We start from the raw sequence: 25,659 nt of genomic DNA on the forward strand, positions 1-25,659 counted from the left end.
ATATCAAACCTGCAAATCTACTCAATTTGCAGGTGACAATTTTTCTACAACTATATATTATGCTGATTGTAGAACTCATCTAAGTGGTAAAGAGTTCGCATCACCTTTTTCTTTGTGTGTTAGATATATTATTCTTTATTTTTCCATCATTCAGCCTGTGCATGCCATTTCTTGTGTAGCCAAGATTTTCACACATATAAAAGTAGGAGGTAGCAGCTCATTTGGGAGAACCACAAGGACTGTGTACTCATGGACCATGGAACACTGGGAAGATGGACAGAATGGAATAACCTAGAAAAGGGCACGATCAGCTGGAATTTTGAACAGAAACATTCTGCAATTATATATATGATATGCACATATGACACTGATATTTATATTTATATCTGATATATTTATATATAGACTACATACAGTACTGGATGAGTTAAACAGATCCTTCATTAAGGATGGGTCGTATTCAACTAAGTTGCACTTGGAGGAGACCCATTGAAATTAATGGATCTCACTTAGTCATGTTCATTCTTTACAATGGGTCTATTCTGAGCAGAACTAAAAGTGAATATAACCCTAATCCTTAAAATTGTTGCTAGGAGCTCAGTGCAAAAAGGATGGTGCCTTTGATGGCTACCCTTGACTTTGGTCCATGACCTCAGAAAAATCTTGCTGCTGTCATAGATGGGATGTTGACACAGACGGACCACTGGGTCTCTGACCCATCATTTCCCATATCTAGTGCACTTTTGCAATGCATGACAAATTATGCCATCACTTTTTCTGTAGCTCCATGAATCACATTCTCAAGAAAGTCAAGAACAAACATGTTCCTTTTGAATTCATGATACTCCTCTCTTGAACATGCATTGGAAATTCATCCTGTACAACTTGCTCCCAAATACTTTATGGGTGAACCTCAAAAGGAAAATATCAGTAATGTTTCCTGTGTTTACTACTTCACCACTTCAAATGGTATCTTCTGTAGCACTTTGTTAACTCTGCCTATTAGTGATGTGTTATATCTCCAGAGTGTTGTGTCCTTGATCAGGGATTCCCTGGGCAAATCCGGTTGGAAAGGAGACCGACAGTGGAAGACAATTGCAACATCTGCAGGGACTTCCACACTGCCTCCGATCCCCTGAAGGACAGAGTGAACAGACGTCTGAACCACTTTCCTCGGATCAACAATCATTTTCCTTGGGTTTATGATCTCTTTCTTGTTTGGTTCTCGGAGGACATGCTGCAGGATGTTGACTCCAGGTACCATATTCCAAGAATGTGGAACATGAACAGGGGGGGAGGTGAAGACATTATTTGGGAAAACGTGGTTCTCAAAGAGGAAGATACCAATCTCCGGATTTTGTTTCTCAAGGTTTTGCATTAAGGTTTTCCAATCCATATGTTGAACGGGAAGAATAATTTCATCAATGTCATTCAGCAGAACGTACCTGCTCCTGTACATATTCCGGTAGACACAGTCATTCAGAGCAGCGATTTGTCCATAGTAGCCAATTTTGGTCCCATCATTCGTGAAATGCCATTCATTAGAAACACTGAGATAGGATGTGATTGGCCAGGGCACCACCTCCACAGTACCTTCCACCACATAGAATTGAAGGACTTTCTCCATCAACTGGCTGCAGCTGTTCTTATAGATCACCACCTTCTGCACTCCAAGGAGTTTATACATTTCCATGCTCTGCACGAACTGGAGGACGTTGTTATAGTCTCCAAACATGGTGGAGATGCACACTGTGAAGTCCACCAGAGTGCTCTGTCGCTGGCGATTTTTTATTTCAAACCGTGGTGACATGCCACTGTCAGATCCTTCGCCAGATGACTGCAATGCCATGTAACGAGGCTCACAGTGTGAGGGTTCCAAACAAATCAAGTCTGTGACCACATATGGAAATCCAAAACGATCCAAGTGGAACTCTATTGCAGCCTTGGAGATAAAGGTCACATCATCAGCTGGGCAACAAAACCAGCAATAGTGGTCCTTAACTTCCTTGTGATGTACAATCCCAATCACCCGAGTCTGCTTTTCCACCCTGTCATCGAAGTATGGAGTGATGATAAAAGATCTGTTGTCACTCAAAGCAGAGATTGAGTTATTGGTGACCCATCCTTTGCAGACGTCTTTTTCTTTCTGTGCAACAAGTTTGGGTAGTAAAGAGTATTTCTGTATCCGGTAGTAGGAAAGTGTTAGTATAGAGGCAAGAGCCACCAGACATACCCCTGTAGCTAAAAAAGTTCTTCTTCGAAACCGGAACATCATTTCCAGCTTGAGATCCACACCAGCATCTGTTCCACTGCTGAGCCTGCAACAGAGAGAAGGTTGTTGAAGTTTTTTAATGTTACATAAAATAGTAATTTTATTGTATTTTAAGTTACTGTGAAAAATCTATGAACACATGATGAGAGCTTGTCTTTTTCCATTGCAATATATTCCATGGGCTAGAATTGTGACTGGCCATGGATCTTTGGATAGAATTTCATAATGTTTATTTAGGTTTATGAAGTAGCCCATTCGGAGTCACAGAGTTGTTGCAAGCTGACACAGATCTTCTCTGGGTGTTGCCGAAGATGCAAGCAAGCAGGAAACAGAACGGGACAAAGTTCATTTATTTTTAGCTGGAAAACCTGGTTTGAGATGTTCTAGAGCTTTATACTGGGACCAGTGCATGTAAGAAGGGAAATGTATAACTGAGACAATGTATCAATTACTGTTTTCATAACATTTAAATCAAGTTTCTGAAGTAAAGCTTTAAAACTTAATTATTGTGATGGAATTTTTTTTTCTATACAAGAGACCAGAACAGGGAAAAATATGCAAATATTAATAATTTGCTGCAGATATAATTCACAAAGGTGAGGCAGGGAAATCTGTTTGTGGTTATTGACACAGCTCCATTTAATTTCATACTACAACAAAAGGCATCAAACAGTCTGACAGTAAATAAATATATTGCCAATTCTTAAATATGGGTATGTCAAAACATGCATTCTTCAAATACAGTGTCATATATGCAACAAGAATATATGCTACATCATCTGCATAGCTAGGTGTATATGAATTGAGCTCAGTATTTAAAAAATTACTTCTAAAGCTCTATAGCAGGCGTGGAGAACCTGAAGCCTAGAGGCTGAATGCAGACCTCCAAGCCTCTATGTTTGTCCTTTAAGATTCTCACCTTTTTTTTTTTTTTTTTTTTGCTGCTGAGCAGGAATGCCAGATGGATGCAGTTGGGAAGGCTTCTCCTGTGGCAGAGCTGGGGGTGAGATTTTTTTAGGGGTGGGGTAGGCCAGACACCAGGGGACGCGGGTGGCGCTGTGGGTAAAAGCCTCAGCGCCTAGGGCTTGCCGATCGAAAGGTCGGCGGTTCGAATCCCCGCGGCGGGGTGCGCTCCCGCTGCTCGGTCCCAGCGCCTGCCAACCTAGCAGTTCGAAAGCACCCTCGGGTGCAAGTAGATAAATAGGGACCGCTTTCTAGCGGGAAGGTAAACGGCGTTTCCGTGTGCGGCTCTGGCTCGCCAGAGCAGCGATGTCATGCTGGCCACGTGACCCGGAAGTGTCTCCGGACAGCGCTGGCCCCTGGCCTCTTGAGTGAGATGGGCGCACAACCCCAGAGTCTGGCAAGACTGGCCCGTACGGGCAGGGGTACCTTTACCTTTACCTTTAGGCCAGACACCTGGGGACGCAGGTGGCGCTGTGGGTTAAAGCCTCAGCGCCTAGGACTTGCCGATCGAAAGGTCAGCGGTTCGAATCCCTGCGGCGGGGTGCGCTCCCGCTGCTTGGTCCCAGCGCCTGCCAACCTAGCAGTTCGAAAGCACCTCTGGGTGCAAGTAGATAAATAGGGACCGCTTACCAGCGGGAAGGTAAACGGCGTTTCCGTGTGTGGCTCTGGCTTGCCAGATGCAGCTTTGTCACGCTGGCCACGTGACCCGGAAGTGTCTTCGGACAGCACTGGCCCCTGGCCTCTGGAGTGAGATGGGCGCACAACCCCAGAGTCTGGCAAGACTGGCCCGTACGGGCAGGGGTACCTTTACCTTTACCTTTAGGCCAGACACCTAGACAGCATCTTAAAAAGCAGAGACATCACCTTGCCAACAAAGGTCCGTATAGCTAAAGCCATGGTTTTCCCAGTAGTGATGTATGGAAGTCACAGCTGGACCATAAAGAAGGCTGATCGCCGAAGAATTGATGCTTTTGAATTATGGTGCTGGAGGAGACTCTTGAGAGTCCCATGGACTGCAAGAAGATCAAACCTATCCATTCTGAAGGAAATCAGCCCTGAGTACTCACTGGAAGGACAGATCCTGAAGCTGAGACTCCAATACTTTGGCCACCTCATGAGAAGAGAAGACTCCCTGGAAAAGACCCTGATGCTGGGAAAGATGGAGGGCGCAAGGAGAAGGGGACGACAGAGGACGAGATGGTTGAACAGTGTTCTCAAAGCTACCAGCATGAGTTTGACTAAACTGCGAGAGGCAGTGGAAGACAGGAGTGCCTGGCGTGCTCTGGTCCAGGGGGTCACGAAGAGTTGACTAAACAGCTAAACAACAACAACAAAAGGCCAGACACTCATAAAAGGTGTACTGAGGTGTGGAATTCTTGACTAACTCCTCAGATTGTCAGATCTCTCTTGAGTTTTTCTTCAGTAAGTGATCACAATGCTTACAGAGCAAGACTGTGTCCAGCCAATGGAAAGCCTATGGTTTCAATAACTGCCCAGGGGTTATATTTATCCCAGATCCCTTCATTCCAGGCTGCCAGCATCACTGGGTGAAGCAGTGCCTGAAGACGTACACCCAGAAGCCTAATGTGTGCAATTTGGATATGCGCTTGTCTTCTACGGAGACTGCTGATCTGTGGGGGGAAAGTCAGCATCAGTTGCGAAACAAAAGTTCCAGCAAATGGGCCTAAAAAACTTTACTGGAAAAGCTTTGCTGGGTGACTTTGTGTCACCATTATAAATGGAATACAAATAAATATTCAGCCAACCACTACACCCCCTTTCCATCTGACTTGGCTTTCCTCTCGGAGCAAGGGGCTAAAGCTTGTGGTTTTCCACATTTCCAAGGGGAAGCAGGGATTCTGAACTACCATCACTTTGATTCCTCTCTGGGAATTCATGTGGATTAGTCCAAATTGGACTGTTTTCAGCCACTTCTATCATTCAGTTTTGGACAGTCATCCATAATTTTGTTAGGTGGGCTGGAACGAGATGAAGCCCCTGTGGCCATGTTCATGCACAGTGGGGACATGGTGATCATGTCCGGCTACAGCCACCTGCTGTACCATGTATGCCCCAGGATTCTGCCCAACCTGGAGGGGAAGCCCTTGCCTTCTTGTCTGGAGCTGCCTCTCTCAGCTGACCTTCCTGAAGACTCTGTTATGGAGCCCTGCTCTCAAGAGGGCAAGCAGGTCTGTGCCAAATATCTGCAAGCATCCCATATCAACATGATTGTCAGGCAGGTACCAGCTGAAGGTCAGAGCTTCCCAAGTGAAGCCAGGACAGAGAGAGACCTGGATGTTTCCTCCCTAGGCTCTTATCATGAGGAGCACAGCAAAATAAAAAAGCACAAGTCTGGTAAAGACAGCTGAAACCTGCAGTTTCCCCTTCCTTCAACATAGACTGTGTTGGTAACAACCCAGGAGCAGCCTGGCCATATGGAGCAGCAACTAAAACTAAAACAACTAAAACAGCAACATACTCATTGGACACATGGTCAACAGACCCTGGACACCTTCCACCAGAAATTCAATGATTTTCACCCCACAATCAACCTAACAATGAATCAATCTATGCAAGAAATACATTTTTTGGACACTACTATAAAAATACAGGATGGGCGCATAGACACCACCTTATACCGTAAACCAACTGACCGACAAACATATCTACATGCCTCTAGCTACCATCCCAAACATCCCAAACAGTCCATTGTATATAGCCAGGCACTACGTTACAGCCGCATCTGTTCCAATTCTACAGACAGAGACTCTCACCTAAGAGATCTACAGCAAACCTTTTTAGAACTAAAATACCCAGCAGATGAAGTTAGACAACAGATCAACAGAGCCAGACTGATACCCAGAGAGAACTTGCTGCAAGACAGACCCAAAAAAGAAAATAACAGAACACCTCTAGTCATCACATACAGCTCCCAAGTTAAAACAGTACAACGCATCATCAGAGATCTACAACCTCTCCTGGACAATGACAGTTCTCTTTCTCAAGCTCTGGGAGGAAGACCTTTCATTGCCTACAGACAGCCACCTACCCTTAAACAACTCCTAACCCACAATAATACTACAACCAGACCTAACACGGACACTGGCACCAGAGCCTGCAATAAACCCAGATGCCAACTTTGCTGCCACATACACCTGGACAACACCATTACTGGCCCCAACAACATCACACATACCATCTCGGGACTATTTAATTGCTCATTGTCTAACATTGTGTATGCCATCAAATGCCAACAGTGTCCTTCAGCTCTCTATATTGGACAAACAGGCCAGACCTTACGCCAAAGAATAAACGGACATAAATCGGACATCAGGAATCACAAGACAGAGAAACCAGTAGGAGAACACTTCAATCTCCCAGGACATTCTATACAAGATCTCAAAGTAGCTGTTTTACTACAAAGGAATTTCAGAAATAGACTGGAAAGAGAAGCTGCTGAATTGCAACTTATCACCAAACTTAAAACCAAGGAGAGACCTGGTCTGAACAAAGACATTGGATTCTTATCTCATTATACATGACAAAGCCATTTTTCACCTTCTCACCCCTTGCTTTTTCCTATAAGACCTATTGCAGTCATTAAGAGTCGTCAACAGGCTCATCACAGCTATCTGCCAATCACCCATTCCCACCACCCTTCTGAGTAATACCCCTCCCCACCTTCTCACTATATAGAAGGGTCTGGAAACTTCTGTTTCAGTGTATCTGAAGAAGTGTGCATGCACACGAAAGCTCATACCAAGAACTAACTTAGTTGGTCTTTAAGGTGCTACTGGAAGGATTTTTTTGTTTTGACTATGGCAGACCAACACGGCTACCTATCTGTATACTCATTGGATGTATAACAAAATGTTTTGAACTTTGTGGGCAGAGTACATGGCTCGGGCCAAAAGACCACTTGTGTTGTGTTTTCTCTCAAGGTCACACAACCAAAGAATGCCACTCCGGTGCTTTGGTTAACACTGTCTGAATATAATATACATTCCTTGGGCAAAGAAAACATTCTCATCATATCACACCCACTCCCCTGCCACACTCCCTACTGACCCTGCTTCACAGTGTCCTTGAATGTCTTTGCCGGGCTCAAATGTGTGCTGGAAACTCTGGCAATGCCTCTTACTAGGCTGAGTGGAGAGGAATGGGTGAGTGTGAAGATGTTAGCCTGTTATACAAAGGCAACATTTGCATCAATTGCTCCACTTGCTTTTGCTTCTGGCTCTGCTCACCACTGGCATGTGGCCCCTGGAAGGCTGCCCAGTAGGAAATGTGGCCCTTGGGCTGGAAATATCACGCCTGCTATATCAGGGCATCAGTATACATATACTGGGTGACATGACAAAGGCGTGTTAGTGCTGTTTCCTGACAAGGTGGACTCAAACTGTATTCCAATAAAGTGCTCTATATATGAAGCAAGCAATAAAAATAAAATGTAAAAGCATACAGCATCTACTGCAGCACATTGTTACAGCAGGCAGAAAACAATTACTGTATTTTTCGCTCTATAAGATGCACTTTTTTTCCTCCTAAAAAGTAAGGGGAAATGTGTGTGCGTCTTATGAAGTGAACGCAGACTGCGCAGCTCTCCCTCTTGCTTGCCCCGCTTTGCTGAAAAGGCTTTGCGTTGCTTTCGCTGAAGCCAGAACAGCAAGAGGGAGAGCTGCGCAGCCTGTGTTAACTCCATAAGATCACTCTTGTCATGATGCCTGATCCTCCCTCCTCCTTCTTCTTCAACAACATTTGATTCAGAGTATTTTTTTTCTTGTTTTCCTCCTCTAAAACTATGTGTGTCTTATGGTCAGGTGCATCTTATAGAGCGAAAAATATGGTAGGTAGTCTGCCAAGACCCCCAGCAGTTTTCAAGTAGCCCATCTCAGGTGGTGGGGAGCTTGGAAAGCTATGTTGTAATGTAAACCACCCTGTGGTCTTTTGATAAAGGGCAGTACAGTGGTACCTCGAGTTACAAACGCCTCAGGTTACAAACTCCGCTAACCTGGAAGAGGCACCTTGAGTTGAGAACTTTGCCCCAGGATGAGAATGGAAATCATGTGCCAGTGGCCTCTGGAATAAATTAGATTCGTAACTAGAGGTACCACATCTTAATTAGTTCCAAAGGTCCATTCTTAACCTGAAACTGTTCTTAACTAGAGACGTGCTTTCGCTAATGGGGCCTCTTGCTGCCACTGCGCCGCTGGCACGCAATTTCCATTCTCATCCTGGGGCAAAGTTCTCAACTCGAGATAACCCTTCCAGGTTAGTGGAGTTTGTAACCTGAAGCGTTTGTAACCTGAGGCGTTTGTAACCCGAGGTACCACTGTATATAAGCGATAAAATTTAAAATTGTACAGAGAGGTAATCATGTTAGTTGGTTGCAGCAAAGAGTTTTGCAGCCCATAAAGACTGGCAGAAACCTGAATGGCTTCGTGGTCCATTATATACCTGCTCAGAGTTGGAGGTCAGTGGGGGATGCACTTCTTAAGGTCGTGCCATAAAGTTTAGCTGAGATCCTAGTTCTTGGTTCAAGTTTCCCCTCCTGAACAAGAGAAAAGCTGACTCCATCTTAAAATATTTAAATATTTAAAAGTGGCTGTTGTCTTGCCTCTAAAATGTCTCTTCTCCAGATTAAGTGTGGAGCAGATTCTCTTAAATACTAGCTGAAGACTTGTTTTATTTGATGGGAGGGAGAGGAGTGGGAAGTCCAAGTTCCATCCCTGACTCCCGTCAACTTATTCTCCATAAGCTGTTTTTGGGGAGAAATGGTCAGTAAAGACCATCCCAAACCAAAAAGCCTTTCTTCTGCAACAAGGAGTCAAATGTGGTCCAACATAATGCATTTTTATGTGATATTTTCACAAATATGTATATTTTTTATGCGTACTTTAGTCTACGCAAGTTTGTGCACATAGCTTGGCTGGAGAACTACACTGCAAAATTTGGAGAGGGTAAAGTTTTGAATGATGACCATGGTTCAGTTCCTATACTCTTTCAGAAAATGGAAATTATGTAATTTGCCTTTAAGTGAGAATGGAATAGAGCATCTCTCTCCCCACCCCCACCCCCGCTCTTCTTGCTAAAGTCTCTCAGCAGGCTTCCAAGGGCTCCAAAGCTGGGTTCAATGGAGTAGATGAAAGCAAACCTTGTGCTACAGGGAAAGGCTCTACTGGGCAGCTACTTGAGGATTTAGTGAACGCAGCAAAGTAGGCCTTCTTTGTCACAATAGCAGGCACAATCATATGGTCTTACATATGTTTGGGCAGTCACACCTGTAACAGATATTGCACCCCTTGCACTCCAGCTGTTTCCAAGCCTTTATTGGGGAGCTCCAGGCAAGGATAAACACGAGAGCTGCCAGAACTCCACAGAACCATAGACGGCACTCAGGTGCAATTGTGTCTATGGCTCACTGTGCCCTCCTATTCCATAATACAGGTGTGAGCCTTCCTTAAAAAAAACAACAGCAAGAGAGCTTTAATCTAACATTTTTAGAGAATTAATTTGTTTCAGCATTGGTAATTTGTTCTGCAATTTATGATTTTATACTTTTCATAAAGTTTAACTATCTCATTGTGCACCACCAATATATATTATAGCATGCACACACAAATTATATAATTAAACTGCTTCTTTAAAAACCATATTTGGACCAGTGGTGGAGCATATGCCCGCGCTGCCCAGGGCAGGCGTGCTCCTGAGGGGAGAGGGGCGCGGGGCGCGGAGGGTACCCTCCCTGGCGCAGGATAGCTACTTGGGTGCATGGAGCGGCATGTGTGCCCTGCAGCCAGGGGCAGAGCGAGCCACCGATGGCAGACGTTTGGCACACCGCCTGTCGCGACTTCCAAGCCTCCATCAAGCTGTCAAAATGAAGTGGGAAGGGGGGAATGCCAGTGGCAAAGTAGCACAGCTCCTCCTCCTTCCCCTGACAGCTCAGGGTAGGCTTGGGCCCCTCAGCGAAGACACCCGGGGCGGTCTGCCTCACCCCACCCCTTCTTCTGCCCCAATTTGGACCTGGCCATTATAGCCAATTATTGCTCAGTCTAAAATATTCCATTTCTGGGCAAGGTGACTGAGCAGATGGTCACAGAACAGCTCCAGGCACGTTTGAGGGATGTGGACCATTTGGATCCCTTCCAATCAGTATTCAGGCCCCATCATGGGACTGAAACTGCCTAGTAGATGATCTCCAGCGGGCTAGGGACAAAGGTGAAAGCGGTTTCCTAGTTCTGCTGGATCTCAGGACCTTTTGATACCATCAACCTAGGCTCCTTCCTACTGGGCTATGTCCAGAAAGTGGTGTTGGGGGATGAGTATTTGGACCCCTGGGCACTCACTTGTGGGGTGCCTCAGGGCTTTGTCCTCTACCCCATGCTTTTCAACAACTATATGAAACCACTGAGGGAGATCATCAGGGGTTTGGACTGGGTATTTACCAATATGTGGATGGTACCCAGCTCTACCTCTCGTTTAAATCGGAACCAGTGAAGGCAGTGAACATCATGTGTGAGTGACTGGATGTGGTTGGAGGATGGATGGTGGGACTGTTTCTGGGGGGACATGGGATGGGTAGGTGTGGGGGACTCCCTGGTCCTGAATAAATGTGCACAGCCTTGGAGTCATTTTGGACTTAGCTGTCCATGGGTGTAGCCAGGATTTTTGTTGGGGGGACAAGACTTGGTTAAGGGGGACATTATTGGTCAGTTAGATAGTTTTACTTGATCTGGGGGCGGAGGGCTGCCCTCTGCACCCCCTCAGTTACACCCATGTAGCTGTCCATGCAAGCTCAGGTTAATTCTGTGTCCAGGGTAGCTGTCTACTAGTTCCACCTGGTACAATGCTGAGACCCTACCTGCCTGCACCCTGTCTCTCCAGAGTGGTACAAGCTCTGGTTATCGGACTACTGCAATGTGCTCTATGTGGGGCTATCTTTGAAGATGGCTTGGAAACTACAATCCAGAATGCAGCAGCTAGACTGGTGACTGGGAGCAGCCGCCAGGATCATAGAACAACAATCCTAAAGGATCTACATTCGCTCCCAGTACATTCAGACATTCCAATAGCCCCTATTTTCCAGGGACGTCCCTGATTTAGAGAAGCTGTTCTGGTTTCTCATTTGATCCCGGAATGTCCCGCTTTTCCTTAGGATATCCCTAGTGTCACTGGAGAAGTGTTGGAGGGTATGGAGTTATCCAACCCCCAAGTCGTCTGAAGGTACTCCTGTATTGGGAAGGTAATTAAATTTTAATGTTTTATTATGTTTTTATATATGTTGGAAGCTGCCCAGAGTGCTGGGGCAACCCAATAAGATGTGTGAGGAATAAAGAGTAAAATTATCATTATGGAATGGGATGTCCTTATTTTCATCAGAGAAATGTTGAAGCGCATGTACATTTCTGAGCACAATTCAAAGTGTTGGTACTGACCTTTAAAGCCCGAAACAGCCTTGGCCCCATATACCTGAAGGGGTGTCTGCACCCCCATTGTTCAGCCCAGACACTGAGATCCAGCTCTAAGGGCCTTCTGGTGGTTCCCCAACTGCGAAAAGTGAAGCTACAGGGAACCAGGCCATAGCTGTCAACTTTTCCCTTTTCTTGCAAGGAATCCTATTTGGAATATGGGAATTTCTCTTTAAAAAAGGGAAAAGTTGACAGCTATGAACCGGGCAGAGGGCCTTATTCATAGTGGCACCCACCTTGTGGAACATCCTCCTATAAGACATGAAGGAGATAAAGAATTACACAACTTTTAGAAGACATCTGAAGGCAGCCACTGGTACAGGGAAGTTTTTGATGTTTGAGCTTTTACTGCGTTTTTATATATTTTGTTGGGATAAATAATAGAAATATAATAATTTTTCTATAATCTTTCTATCTGTCATCTATCTACACACACACTCTCTCTCACACACAAGTGGATCTACTACAAAACTAATGAAGCTTAAGCTTCAGGGCTCCTAATCGGGGGAGGGGAGGGGGCAGAAGCAACTTTAGTCCGCATTGGTTTAAAAAATTGGGTCTAGTGGCATGGCTCAAATAGACTAATTTTTGTTGTATATATTTGTACAGTCAAACCTCATGATATGGACGCTTCAGGGTACGCATTTTCGGATTGCGGACCACAGGAAACCCGGAAGTACCGGAAAGGGTTACTTCCGGGTTTCGCAGGTCGCGCATGCACAGAAGTGCCGAATCGTGCCCACGCCGGCGCAGCGCTTCAGGATGCGAGCGCCGCGGGTTGCAGACGTTCCCCTATCATGGATTACGTCCGCAACCTGAGGTTCCACTGTACAGTATATATTTCAACAATCCCATAGTTTGAGAGTCAGTAGCACAGAGGTTGTAAAGGATCACTAAATAAGTAAGCAGATGAGACACAAAGATCTCAGTTCTAAAACATGCAGAGCAGCAGGACATAAGCAAAATTAATTAATTAATAAAAAATATCAGTAAAAACAGAAATTACCGGAGAAGAGAAAAGTCATCAGCCAAAGATAAAACTCTCCAAACAGCTTCAAGTAACTCCTAATGTCTTCTGAAAGATCTAGGTTTATGTACTTCCTACATATATTATTAAAATGTTACTACCATTAAGCAAAGTACATTTTTAAAAATGTTTTTCAGAGACCACCAAGGAGCATAATTATTTAGCACATTTAGCACCATTTAGCACGACAAGACAAAGGTAAAATGGGACACAGTACCTGCTTTTGTCTTCAGGTCACACAGGAAAATGCTAATTGTCTATTTCCCTCCTCCTTTTCACCCTACAAATAAAAAACCAGAAAATCCGCCAGAGCAAGCATGTTTCAAAAAGAGAGAGAAAAGTTTATGCAAAGAATCCCCAGCTCTTCCAATCTATCCCAAAAATATGTATAAGACCATCAGCCAATAGTCTGATGTCTTGTCTTGTTCAGCGCAGGAGAAAAGTAAGAGATGAGAAGGTTCAGAGACGCACCACAGTATGCAAAATATTTTAGCAGGAACAGCTAGCATGATGTAAAATTTCAGTTTAGTGGAAGAACAAGCCTAACAAGTGGCTGAGGAAAGGAGATCATAATCTGCTGTTCTTTGAAGGAAAGTCTAGCTGTGATTCACCATCTGACTGCGATGTTGACCCAGAAAAGGGAGAGAGAAGAGACATACCTGGGCATCATGAACTGAATTAGGTGGGAGAGCTTTCAGTGTGCAGTTCACATCATCCTGATCTCTCCCTCTCTCCTTTTCATCTAATCCAGGTGTCAGCCTGCCTGTCCTGAGCAGCTGTTTGGAACCAGTAATGAGCTCAATTTGCGTGAATGAACTGAAGCTTGATCCACGCAAATAAGAAGTGCTGTTAGGTAATAACATATTACCAAAGGATGAAAGTGGTTCCCATGTTCTGGAAACCCACAGATTAAATGACTGCAACATGCCAGATTCAGGTCTGCTACCGAGTTACACCTTCAAATTACATTTTGGACATGGTGCAGTCTATAAATATTATTTATAAATAAACTGGGAGGAGATTTCAAACCATTGAGAAGCATCCACACAGATGCTAGATTGTTGACTGGGACCAGCTGAATTGGGGGGGTTTCATATTTTCAGTTCTTGGGACTTTCTCCAGATGGCCTGTTTATGGAGCATTTGTTCTGATTTCTTTGCAGGGTGCTTATATGATAATGAGCATTTTTCCTGTGTCCAAGCTTATTTGCTTCTGGGCTGTTTCTAAGTGTTCCCATGGGTTATTCGTTCATCCCATACTTTTCTATGCATCTCCCAGTCACTTAACACACACACACACAAAGTCTGGCTCTTTTTTAAGAGCAGAGTTGTGGTTCTAGAGTGACAGAGAACTTTTAATCGCAATCCTAGGATTTCCTGCCCTCAGAAGGGTGAAACTCTTAAACATCTTGGCTAGCTGCCAGTCTGTTTCTGAGTAAGTGTTCAGAGTGTGCTAATGATAAGGTTGCCATCTTTGTTCTGGTAAAACAGGACAAGGTGTGGCGGAGGGGTGAGATGATTTTTCTCCAAGCTGGTGTTCAATGACTTTTAAGCAATACAATACAATCCACACGTAGTGGTGGAGTTTCATGCTCCCTCACCGGGGGCAGAGAGCAGACAGGGCAGGGCTGGTGTGCATCCCAGGGTTGTGGCGCGCATCCTGGGGCTGTGGCGTGGCGCCTGCGGGGGCGTGGTGCCCAGTGTGGGCAGGTGGGGCAGCCGCGATGGCACCCCATTGGGATCGCGTTGCCTGGAGTGGTGCACTCCCCCCGCACTCCTCTTCCTCCGCCACTGTCTACACACACACACACAAACTTGTAAATCTCTGTGCTTTGCTAACCAGAGTTTAAATACATGACCACACACATGCAGTACTGTACAGTCATACCTCGGGTTACAGATGCTTCAAGTTGCGTCTTTTTGGGTTACGGACCGCCAAAACCCGGAAATACTTCCAGGTTTTGGCGGTTGCGCATGCGCAGAAGCGCTAAATCGCGCATTGCACATGCGCAGAAGGCGCCAAATCGCAACCCGCACGTGCACAGACACGCCGCTGCAGGTTGCGAACACTGTGGGTTGCGGACGTGCATCCTGCACGGATCACGTTTGTGACCCTATCGTCCAATGTACAATGATCCATGCAGGCCAGAACAAAATAAACAAATAAATAGAGGAGCATATTCTGATGAGGGGGTTAGCTTTGTTCCACATGTTAAATTTCTGAAAAAAGAGAAGATAAAAGACAGACTCTCTCTCTCACAGGCCAGACCGGCAAAACTTGTTCTGGGTTTCAAACCATGTGGGCAAAGATGTGGCTCAACAGGGCCCTGATAACCTGTTTTGGATGCTGTTGCTTAAAGAGAGCAATATTAAGCAACAACTAAAAGAAGCAGAGAACTCACTGGCAATGACTCACATGGATCTGGGGCGGGAATTTCCATGCTTCCTTTTCCCTCGGCATGCTTTCCACACAAATGCACACTCCCAAACCTCTGCTGCAGATACTAGGCTTGGATTATTTCATTAGATTAATGCATCCTTGGCAGATAAGCCTGGCTATGCAGGAATATGTCAAATGAAAAGAGATGTTCACACACTCTCAATATACATGTATCACCTTGCCACTCCAGATCCACTCCACTTTGCAATGCAAGTGCAGAAATACATGGAAGCAATATAGCAAGCAAGCGACAACAGTTGTGATTGACCAATCTCTCTTTTCTGTAGAGGCACTAGGAATGCCTGGAAAAGAAGAGTCCTGCTGGATCAGACCAATGGCCCATCTGGTCCAGCATTCTGTTCTCATAGCGGCCAGAACTTTTTTTCTTAAAAAAAATAATGTTTAGGGGTACTCTCATTTCCCTACTCATTTTGAAATACTGCCTCTCAATGAGGCCAAACTTAGATTCACAAAATGTTTAGGGGTATGCACACCTCTGTATTCCCCCAGAAAAAAAAGCACTGATAGTGGCCATCCAGATGCCAAAATGGGAAGCCTGAAAGTATGACTGCCCTGCATGTCTACAGTGAATGTTCTGTGTGGGTTAGTTCACACAGAAGTACCTTATTTGCTCTTTTAAAACAAACAGACATAACCTGAGAAATAATCTAAGGCCAGATCCAGTTGCCCTTGGAAGCAGCAGATTTTGTAGCTCCCTTTCTATCAGGGTTCAGGCCTGATTTTGGCACAGAAACTGCTTTGGTCGCCTTGCACGATGACCTTTGTCAGGAGATAGAGGAAATATGTCTTTAGGTGGCAACATGAGAACAGGTCTTTTCTGCAGTGACTCCCCAGGGAGGTTCGCTTGGAGCCTTTGGATGATTAATATTCTACAGCCTTTTAAATGTTTGTGGGAGGGTAAGGCTTTGGAAAACACCTGCCTGAAACCCTGTAGATCTCCTGCCAGTCAATATAGACAAACTCAAGTTAGCTTTGGTCTGACTAAAGACTTGTCCACACTTCCGCTAGTGCTGCGCTTAGAAAGCATGGGTCAGAGCAGTTTTCCACTTGAACCATGTTTTCTAGGTGCAGGTTGGAGCAGTTTTCCCTCTGACAAGATCCTTTCCAATGGAAAATCCACTCTTTAGTGATAGATTGGAACAAATGACAATCCAGGGAAAACCCGAATTGCTGTTTGCTCTGATTGAGCACTAAATAGCAGTTGCCATGGGAGAAAGCAGCAGGACAATAAAGGTAAAGGTAAAGGTACCCCTGCCCGTACGGGCCAGTCTTGACAGACTCTGGGGTTGTGCGCCCATCTCACTCAAGAGGCCAGGGGCCAGCGCTGTCCGGAGACACTTCCGGGTCACGTGGCCAGTGTGACATCGCTGCTCTGGCGAGCCAGAGCCGCACACGGAATCGCCGTTTACCTTCCCGCTGGTAAGCGGTCCCTATTTATCTACTTGCACCCGGAGGTGCTTTCGAACTGCTAGGTTGGCAGGCGCTGGGACCGAGCAGCGGGAGCGCACCCCGCCGCAGGGATTCGAACCGCCGACCTTTCGATCGGCAAGTCCTAGGCGCTGAGGCTTTAACCCACAGCGCCACCTGTGTCCCACGAGCAGGACAATAGGAAGTGTCAATAAGTTGTGTTACACAGTATAAGGCAGCTTCCTGTTTCTAGTTCTTAGGAAGGTACTTTACAAGCTTCCTGAATGTTCTCAGCAAATAGCGTATTTGGCTTGATTGGTTTGAAAAAGATGCAATCTGGAGATCTGTGCTCATAATTTTAAATTTCCAGAATAGGGGGAGGGGGATGAGGCACTGTGGCTCCCACAAGGTGCCAGATACTCTGCTACTGAGCTAAGGACACTCCCCAACTGCTTCACACTTCTTTAGAGATATTTGCACCAGCTCCTTTCCTGAAATCTCTCTCAGCAGGGACACACAGAATTGATTACCATATTTGCTAGGGTGAGCGGCTAGGAAGGAAAGGGTTCCTGCATTTTTAAGAGTTATGCAGAATGGAGATGTGGGATTGTAAAGGCTAACAAAAGGAAAGGGCTTTTGGTCTCATATCCTGCAAGTTCTTTTTCCACTCAGAGAGACTCCTAGAGTTTCTGCCACAGCTTGTATTATTAGTTCCACCCACAGTTTGGAGGGAAAAGAAGAAAATCCGAAACCATCAGATAAATTCTTTATTCAGGACCAAATAAACTGCACAAAATGATAAGCAAGTTTTTCAAAACTATTCATTAGTCGGTGAATTACAGTTCCTAGGATTTTTTGAAGAAAGCCATGACAGTTCTAAGAGTATGACCTTAGGGCAATCTATAGCGTAGATTTAAGTCCAGGTAACAGTGAATAGAAACTGATGTCCTGGGGAAATATGTTTTTTAAAAAAATCCTTACAACTTTACTGAGCATACAGTAGGTGGTTGTACATTTCTAATTGTAGAATTAAGTTCTACAAATTTAGCATATGGATTGTACCAACACTTTGTTAGTAAGTAATTTTGTATGTGTAAAAATACAACTGTTTATAAAAGCTACAATGCCTCCTAGAATTTATTCCATCTAAACTTGGAACTCTTTCTAGGGAATTGTTTTTCAAGTATGTTGTTAACATTATTAATCAAAGAAACATTGTATCTCCAGATCGTTGTGTCCCTAATGAGGTATTTTCCAGGGACCTCTTTTTCAACATACTGTCTGCAATGATAAAGTATTGCAATCTCTTTGGGAACTACCAGCGTCTTACTATAACCTTTGAGAATGGTGTGGACTGAAGTCTGAACCACTGCTCTTGGATTAACAATCATCTTTCTCTGATTACTAAACTTCAGTTTAATGGGCTCTCTGTAAATATGCTGCAGTATATTAGTTCCTGGGACCATTTTCCAGGATGAAATGTTGAGTGTGTCTGTAGAGGAAAAGATATGCTGAGGAAATAAATGGTTCTCAAACAAGAAGATGCCTGTCTCTGGATTTCGATCCTCAAGATCGCTTATCATTGTTTTCCAACTCAGATGCTTAATGGGTAGGATAATTTCATCAATGTCATTAAGAACCACATATTTGCTCCTGTACATATTGCGGTAGATGCAATCATTTAGGACTGTAGCTTTCCCATAGTCCCAGTCTTTGGAAGAATACCAGAAAGAAGATAAATTAACATATGAAAAAATTGGCCATGGAATAATATCAATGGTACCTTCTGCAACATAAAATTCCAATACTTTCTCTATGAGTTGGCTGCAGTTGTACATGTAGACCAGCACTTTCTGTGCACCAAGAATTTTATACATTTCCATGCTTTGTATGAACTGCAAGACATTGCTGTAGTTTCCAAACATGACAGGGAGACAAAGGGTGAATTCAGCAGAAAATGAATCCTCGGGCACACGGTTCTTAATTTCAAACCTTGGTAGCTTGTCGATTTTCCCTCTAGGAGATGAATGAATTGACACGTATTTTGGAGAGCACTTTCTGGGTTCCAAGCACACGATATCTGCTGGACCAAAAGGGAAATCAGTTCTATCCAAGTGAATGTCTATGGCTGCTCTTATTATGGAGACATGGCCATCATGACTACAGCAAAACCAACAATAAAGGTCCTGTATTTTCTTGTAGCGCACTACTGCGATCACACGAGTTAGGTTTTCTTCTCTGTCATCGTGATAGGGTGAAATGATAAATGTTTTATTATATTTTAAAGCTGTTATTGTATCATTGGCAATCTCACCTTTGCAGAGATCCGTTGACTGTATTGTTTGTGGCAGCAAAGGGGTTTGCATCAGCCACAAGTATGCTTCAAAGGACAGTACAATTAGAAAAGAAACTACCACCATAAAATTGTTTCTTCTACGGAAATACATCTTTAACTCCTGGCCTTGCAACAAAGTGCCTGTAACTGAAATGGAAAAGCAGGGAGAGAATGTTATTATCAACTTACTCAAAACCAAGAAACCAATTTTAAGGATAGACTTAGAAAGATGCTTAACAAGGCCTTAAAATATTGAATAATTGTGACACTGGAATACATGCCAACTCATAATGATGATATTATGTGTGATCAGCTCTCCCATATATGAAATATCTTCTGTGTGTGTGCTTGAAAGGAATCCACACTCCCTAACCATAAATTAGTCCAGTTTAGTTCTTCACACTCCTACTAAGGGGGACTTTGCTTTGTCCTCCTGGAGAGGATGGTAGTGGGGAGTGATTTAAATAAGCTTCCCTTCTGCTATAAATGACCCCCCTTTACTTTCTGTATCTCCCCCCCCCCAACACCAATAAATGTGGGATAATTCTTCTATACTGTACAGTATTGACAAAAAGACAATACTGTATAATCCCTGCCCAAAAAACACAAGTTACTCCACCTTTATAGATGAGCTCTCTGACCCATGTTAAAAAGCTATCCCTTACCCCAAAGAAAAAGTTATTAGCTAGCCCCATACTTATTTATGTGGGTTTCTCTCATTCCCCCTCCTAGTCTGTGAGAAATACTTCTCAACTCTTGCAAATTCGGGATTTTCTGTCTCTCTCCCCCCCCCACCCCAGCACCTATTCATAAAGGGTTCCTATCCGTTTTCCTTTCAAAATGGCGTTTGGTCATTCCTGCTACTACTATTAATAAAGTTACCACACGCTCCCCAAACTGCTAAGGGGATGGCACCCCCCACTCCATTAATATGCTTCCCTTCCTTGTTCATGGATCCAGGACCCCCCCCCCCAATATACAAAGTGTGTTTGTGGTGGTGGTGGGGGCCTGTTTCCACAGCTATAGAAGGTTGTTGTGATCTGTTCTCCTCTCCCCCCCCCCCCCATAATGAGGGAGCGTATTTTTCACCAACTTGAGTCGGGGGGGGGCGGTTAGAATTACCTCTTATACAAGGATTTGCCACGAAGGGGGAAGAAAGCGCGGTTTAAAAGAAACTTAAGACCTGCTCCTTCCTCCCAGCACTTTAAGGCCTCTGAGGACAGAAAGAAAAGGCGGGAAGCGTCCCTTTAACTGCAGCTTGAGGGGATTTTTTTTTTTTAAGGCTGCAGTTAAAGGGACGCTTCCCGCCTCCCCCCCCCCCCTCTTCAAAGTCATCTTTCCCCTGAAATGGCTCCTGGGGGAGTGTGATGGAAAGAAAACGGACATATCTGTCTAGGGAGCAAAAAACAACAACAACACAAATGAACAATCTTCTTCAAGGTAACAGTTTAAAATAGATCAAGAAGTTAACTGTTTTCAGACTGTGAATATGGCCTCCCCCACATGGCGCACGGGCACCAGGAGTGGGGAACCCTGCCCTTAAGATAGCAGTTTAAATAGATTAACGTGTGTAACGGCGACAGTTGATAAACGGATCAAGAAGATAACATTATTATTTATCTCATTTCGCTCTGGTGGTTTAAATCTGGGGGCCCTTTTCTGTCCTGCCCTCAAAATGTAGCCTCTCAGTTCCCCTCCATCTGCCCCTGTCCAACCACTGTATTGTTTTAAAGATCATTAATGCCGTATTGATTTTTTCAGCCATATAATATGCCTTTTTGTGTTAACTGCAATGTTTAGCTTATTTTTCGTTGTTTTGTTAATAGTGTTTTACAGATTGTAATTGTTGATGTTTTCTTAATCTTTTATAGGACTTGCAATGTATTTGCAATGCTCTGTTATTCTTGATTGTTTGTAAGCTGCTTTGAGATTCATTTGAATGAAAAGCGGCATAGAAATACAATACAATAAAATCTGTTCAAAAAGGGGACGGGGAAGGCAGTTGGAGTCTTTAAAAATCCCCTCAGAAAAAAGAAAGCAAGCCTGAGGGGATTTTTAAAGCCTCCAACTGCCTTTACTCAGGGTTGGATGGGAAGAAAATTGAGACAAACCTGCCTGAGTAAAACCTGCCTTTTAAATAACAGTTATAATGATGGTGATGAATATGTAACCTATCGGTTTCTTTTTATAAAAGTAGCTCAAGGCATCTTAAAACATGCACATGAAAACCAGCATAAAACAAAACACATAAAAATCTCAAACACCTTCATATTTTTAAAAGTCAGTAGGACTAAAGCATCCTACCCACTGATAATAAAAGAATCATAGAACATAGAGTTGGAAGGGATCCTAAGGGTCATTTAGCCCAGTGTTTTTCCAACCTTTTTTGGGCAAAGGCACACTTGTTTCATGAAAAAAATCACGAGGCACACCACCATTAGAAAATGTTGAAAAATTTAACTCTGTGCCTATATTGACTATATATAAAGTAATTCTCTTGAATAGGAATCAAATAAACACAAAGAAAGTATTTTATAATTACTTTATTATGAAATAGTAAGTAAACAGAAATATGAAAAATTATAAAATATTTTATTTTTAAATCTTTTGAATTTTTCAATTTTTCCCACGGCACACCAGGCAACATTTCGCGGCACACTAGTGTGCCGCGGAACAGTGCTTGAAAAACACTGATTTAGCCCAACCCTCTGCAATGCAGGAATCTCATAGGGCACTTTCCCTACTTTCTAGGACCCTTCCCCAATGCCATAAGGTATAAATATTTAGATTTAGGGTTGGCAGCCACTAATCTGAGGCACCCAGCACTATAGAGCACAGTAGGAGTAGGCCTCAGGCGGAAACAGGCCAGTTCCCAGTCTTCAATCATTCAGTGTTCCCACCCTAAGTCTACTTTAATAATTTGACTGAAATTATTCACCTTGATAAGCCTGTTTGGACTTCCCCCTCTCAGAACACTCAGAGTCACTTAACCAAAACACTAGTTTTATTTATTGTAACCCATAAGAAGATCCAAGCTGTATGAGGCCAAAGGTTAATCTAATCCATCCTGTTTTTGTAGTGGCCACATGTAGATGCCTCTGGTAATTCGCACTTGTGATTCCCGGTAACACATTCAGAAGGCATGGTGCCTCTGAAAGTGAAGGGAGAATGCAAAGTATAATTTAGCTACAGAAATAAAAGCAAAATGATGCCCAATACTTGCCTATAATTGGCACAGTGAGAAAACAGTGTTTACTAGGTTACAGAAAAACTACACATGAACAGAAGGAGCTACCTTATGCTGAGTCAGACCTTTTTTAGAGCAACATTTTCTGTGTCTTTTGTATTGGTGGAACCCAGAGTTGTCCAGTCATGCTGAATGGTGGGAAATTCAGGATGGAGACAGCATACAATTAAACTATGGAATGTATTAACACAAAGATGTGCTGATACTCACCAATTTAAGACTGCTTAAAAAAGTATAAAGCAAAAGGGGAATGCCTGTTTCTCTTAGATCTATCCAATTACCGCCCGGTCTCGAATCTTCCATTCCTGGGTAAGGTGATTGAGAGAGCGGTTGCTGAACAGCGTGGTAGGTTTCTGGATGAAACATCTGCTCTGGATCCATTCCAGTCGGGCTTCCGTGCTGGTCATGGGACTGAGACGGCTCTGGTCGCCCTAACAGGTGATCTCCGCAGGCAGCTGGATCGAGGCGGGTCGGGGCTGCTGATTCTTCTAGATCTGTCAGCAGCCTTCAACATGGTCGATCACGAACTCCTGGACCACCGCCTTGCCGACGTGGGGATCCAGGGCACAGTCCTTCAATGGCTGCACTCGTTTCTCTCTGGTCGGGGACAGAGGGTGGCGCTTGGGGGGGAATTGTCATCGCGCCACTCCTTGGTGTGTGGAGTGCCTCAGGGTGCGATTCTCTCCCCGATGCTTTTTAACATCTTTATGCACCCCCTCGCCCAGCTTGTCCGGAGTTTTGGGCTGGGTTGCCATCAGTATGCTGATGACACCCAACTCTATCTGTTGATGGATGGCCATCCTGACTCGGCCCCAGACACACTGACCAGATGTCTGGAAGCTGTGGCTGGATGGTTACGTGGGAGCCGGTTGAAGTTAAATCCTTCGAAGACAGAGGTCCTCTGGCTGGGGCGGGACGATATGGGACTGAGGGGGCAATTCCCATCTCTTGCGGGGGTGCAATTAGTGCCAGCACCGTCCGTTAAGAGTTTGGGTGTAATCTTCGATACCTCCCTCTCTATGGAGGCGCAGATTACAGCTATAACAAAGGCGGCATTTTTTCATCTCCGCCAAGCTAAGCAGTTGGCCCCTTATCTCTCTCGCCCTGACCTAGCCACTGTGATCCATGCGACGATCACCTCTAGACTGGATTATTGTAACTCGCTGTACGTGGGGCTGCCCTTGAGACTGACCCAGAAACTCCAGCGGGTGCAGAATGCCGCGGCAAGACTCCTTATGGGGTCTTCGCTGTGAGATCACATTCATCCGGTACTATACCAGCTGCACTGGCTCCCGGTGGAGTACAGGATCAGGTTTAAGGTGCTGGTTTTAACCTTTAAAGCCCTATACGGCCTAGGACCCTCGTACCTACGGGACCGCCTCTCCTGGTATGCCCCACAGAGAAACCTACGGTCTGCAAATAATAACATCCTCAAGGTCCCAGGCCTCAGAGAGGTTAGGCTGGCCTCAACTAGAACCAGGGCCTTCTCGGCTGCGGCTCCAATCTGGTGGAACGCTCTGTCACAAGATACTAGGGCCCTGCGGGACCTGACATCTTTCCGCAGGGCCTGCAAGACAGAGTTGTTCCACCAGGCCTTTGGTCAGGGCGCATCCTGACTCCCTCCTCTGGCAACCTGCACAGAATTTTGCTTAATCGGTTGCCATCAATTTGATTTTAATTAATTTTTATAATGAAATATTTTTATGTGTGATTATTTGACTGTTTGATTATTTGATTGTTGTTAGCCTTCCTGAGCCCGGCTTCAGCTGGGGAGGGCGGGATATAAATAAAATTTATTATTATTATTATTATTATTATTATTATTATTATTATTTCAATATAATTTGTTCTAGTCAGGTCAAGTCAGGAGTGTATTTAGGGGTTGGCCCCTAAGGTCGCAGCCCAAAAGCTGGCTCCATTGCAGCAGCCCTGCAAGACCCCCTCCAGTTGGCCAGTGGTGCTTTTAGTTCCTTGCCAAGGGTGAAACCACCATCCCAATCTGCCTTCATACAATGGAGAGACCTGCATTGTCCCAGACTCGTACAAGCCTGGGTGAAACCACCTCAGCTCTCGAGGTGAGAACTGGAAATGTTTCATCCGGTGTCTTGTGGGCAGAGGCCAATGCAGAATGTTTTTTCAACATTGCAGTATACCACCAAAGCACAAAGCCACTTCCAGCCTGCCCAGGAGGTGGGGTTGCGGGCTTCAGGCCCACACCACATGAGCGGGGGCTGGTCCCAGCCCCCGCGAGAGCAGGGGAATCCCGGCCGGGCCAGCCCCCCCAGCCAGCCATTCAGCTGGCTGTTTGGGGGAGCGTGGTTTGCCCTATTTAGAGCCGGCACGGAGGGGGCTCGCCCTCTTTTCGCCGGCTCGCCCTCACGTTTTCCCACCCTCCCTCCCTTTAAGTAGGCTTAGGTAGGTCTTTGACTTTGCTATGGACTTCGGTCTGTCGCCACAAGGGGCATGGTAGGAATTTTTCCCAATTGGCAATTTCTGGCCTTTTGGTTTTTCGCCTACCTCGTAGCAACTCGTCACAACTTCTCGGCATTTGGCGGTAGGCATTGGTAAGAAGTGGTTAAGAGGATGTGGGGGGGGAGGAACGCCATCACCTCCCCCCAGCGAGCGAAGGGTGGTCCGTTAAAGGACTCCGTGGGGCGTGGCCCTGTCCGAAGCCTATGGAGGTGTGGGCCAAAGGCACGCCCCAAAGCGGTGACCCGGGGGAGCTCCTAGTCGACGTGCCTTGGCAGGAGACTCCCCCGATTTAAGGTTAACCCTTCCCCATGTCTCCAGCAAATGGGCTGGAGCCGGATAGTCGTTAGGACCAATGCCTAAGCCAATGCCTCTCATTCCTGAATTCAATAAAGTTGTGGCCTAATTCGCCCAATTAACTTTAAATTTGGTGTCTCGTGTCTTTCTTTATCCTGGCGGGGGGCGGGAACTCGCCACGCAATGTTCGGCTGGTGACACATGGCAGTGTTGAACAGCTGATATCGTCCAGCCCTAACCTCTGGGAACAGAGATACATTGCGTCTGGATGCTAGTCTCTCTCAGGGGACCAACAGTAGGAGAAGGATATTGCACTTACATCCTGCTTGTGTGCTTCCCATAGTCACATGGGAGGCCACCTCAGCAGGCCTTTGGTCTGTTCTTAGTTTTCCCCGAGAAAACATTTTATGTACATAAAACTGTAACCAACCAGATGCCTCTAGGAAGCCTGCATGCAGGACATTAAAGAGCTCTCTCCTAACATTTATCCCCTACACCTGAAATTCGGTGGCATATAACTGTCAAAGTTCTGTTTGCAGTATCATTGAGTATAGTGCTATTCAAGAGCTGTGTGAAAATTTTGACAGCTTCACCTGACACCAAGGACCACTTCTAATGTTGTTTTTCCCTATTCAGGTTTTTTTTTGGGGGGGGGGAGCATGTAGTTGATAATTAACTATAAAATGCCAGCAAATTTGTGTGAACAGCTTGATG

At 44.9% G+C, this 25,659-nt stretch overlaps 2 protein-coding genes, 1 long non-coding RNA gene and 1 pseudogene across 6 annotated transcripts in view; 2 read left to right on the forward strand and 2 right to left on the reverse strand.

The window, feature by feature from the left end:
* Positions 1-105: 105 nt before the first annotated feature.
* On the reverse strand, positions 106-13,188 carry LOC309361680 (uncharacterized protein). The gene is made up of 2 exons (XM_081896756.1): positions 12,948-13,188; positions 106-2,318 (listed from the first exon to the last, which is right to left on the reverse strand). Exon 2 carries the CDS (start codon positions 2,273-2,275, stop codon positions 950-952), a length of 1,326 nt encoding a protein of 441 aa, XP_081752882.1. The 5' UTR covers positions 2,276-2,318; positions 12,948-13,188; the 3' UTR covers positions 106-949.
* LOC309362372 (nucleic acid dioxygenase ALKBH1 pseudogene) lies at positions 3,234-5,604 on the forward strand (annotated as a pseudogene). The gene is made up of 2 exons: positions 3,234-3,275; positions 4,628-5,604. The product of its transcript is annotated as a nucleic acid dioxygenase ALKBH1 pseudogene (transcript).
* A 4,153-nt stretch (positions 13,189-17,341) lies between the features above and the next one.
* LOC309361491 (beta-1,4-galactosyltransferase galt-1-like) lies at positions 17,342-20,018 on the reverse strand. Its single transcript, XM_081896556.1, has 3 exons — positions 19,815-20,018; positions 18,912-19,079; positions 17,342-18,677 (listed from the first exon to the last, which is right to left on the reverse strand). Exons 1-3 carry the CDS (start codon positions 19,882-19,884, stop codon positions 17,728-17,730), a joined length of 1,188 nt encoding a protein of 395 aa, XP_081752682.1. The 5' UTR covers positions 19,885-20,018; the 3' UTR covers positions 17,342-17,727.
* A 201-nt stretch (positions 20,019-20,219) lies between these two features.
* The window catches only part of LOC309361554, a 44,829-nt gene continuing 39,389 nt past the window's right edge, over positions 20,220-25,659 (forward strand). For all 3 annotated transcript variants that reach the window (XR_014164485.1, XR_014164486.1, XR_014164487.1), the window contains exon 1: positions 20,220-20,372. This is a non-coding gene — a long non-coding RNA (uncharacterized lncRNA). The remainder of the gene's footprint in view (positions 20,373-25,659) is intronic.

The sequence above is a fragment of the Podarcis melisellensis genome (assembly GCF_964234715.1).
Source record: "Podarcis melisellensis genome assembly, chromosome: Z".
Classification (NCBI taxonomy): domain Eukaryota; kingdom Metazoa; phylum Chordata; class Lepidosauria; order Squamata; family Lacertidae; genus Podarcis; species Podarcis melisellensis.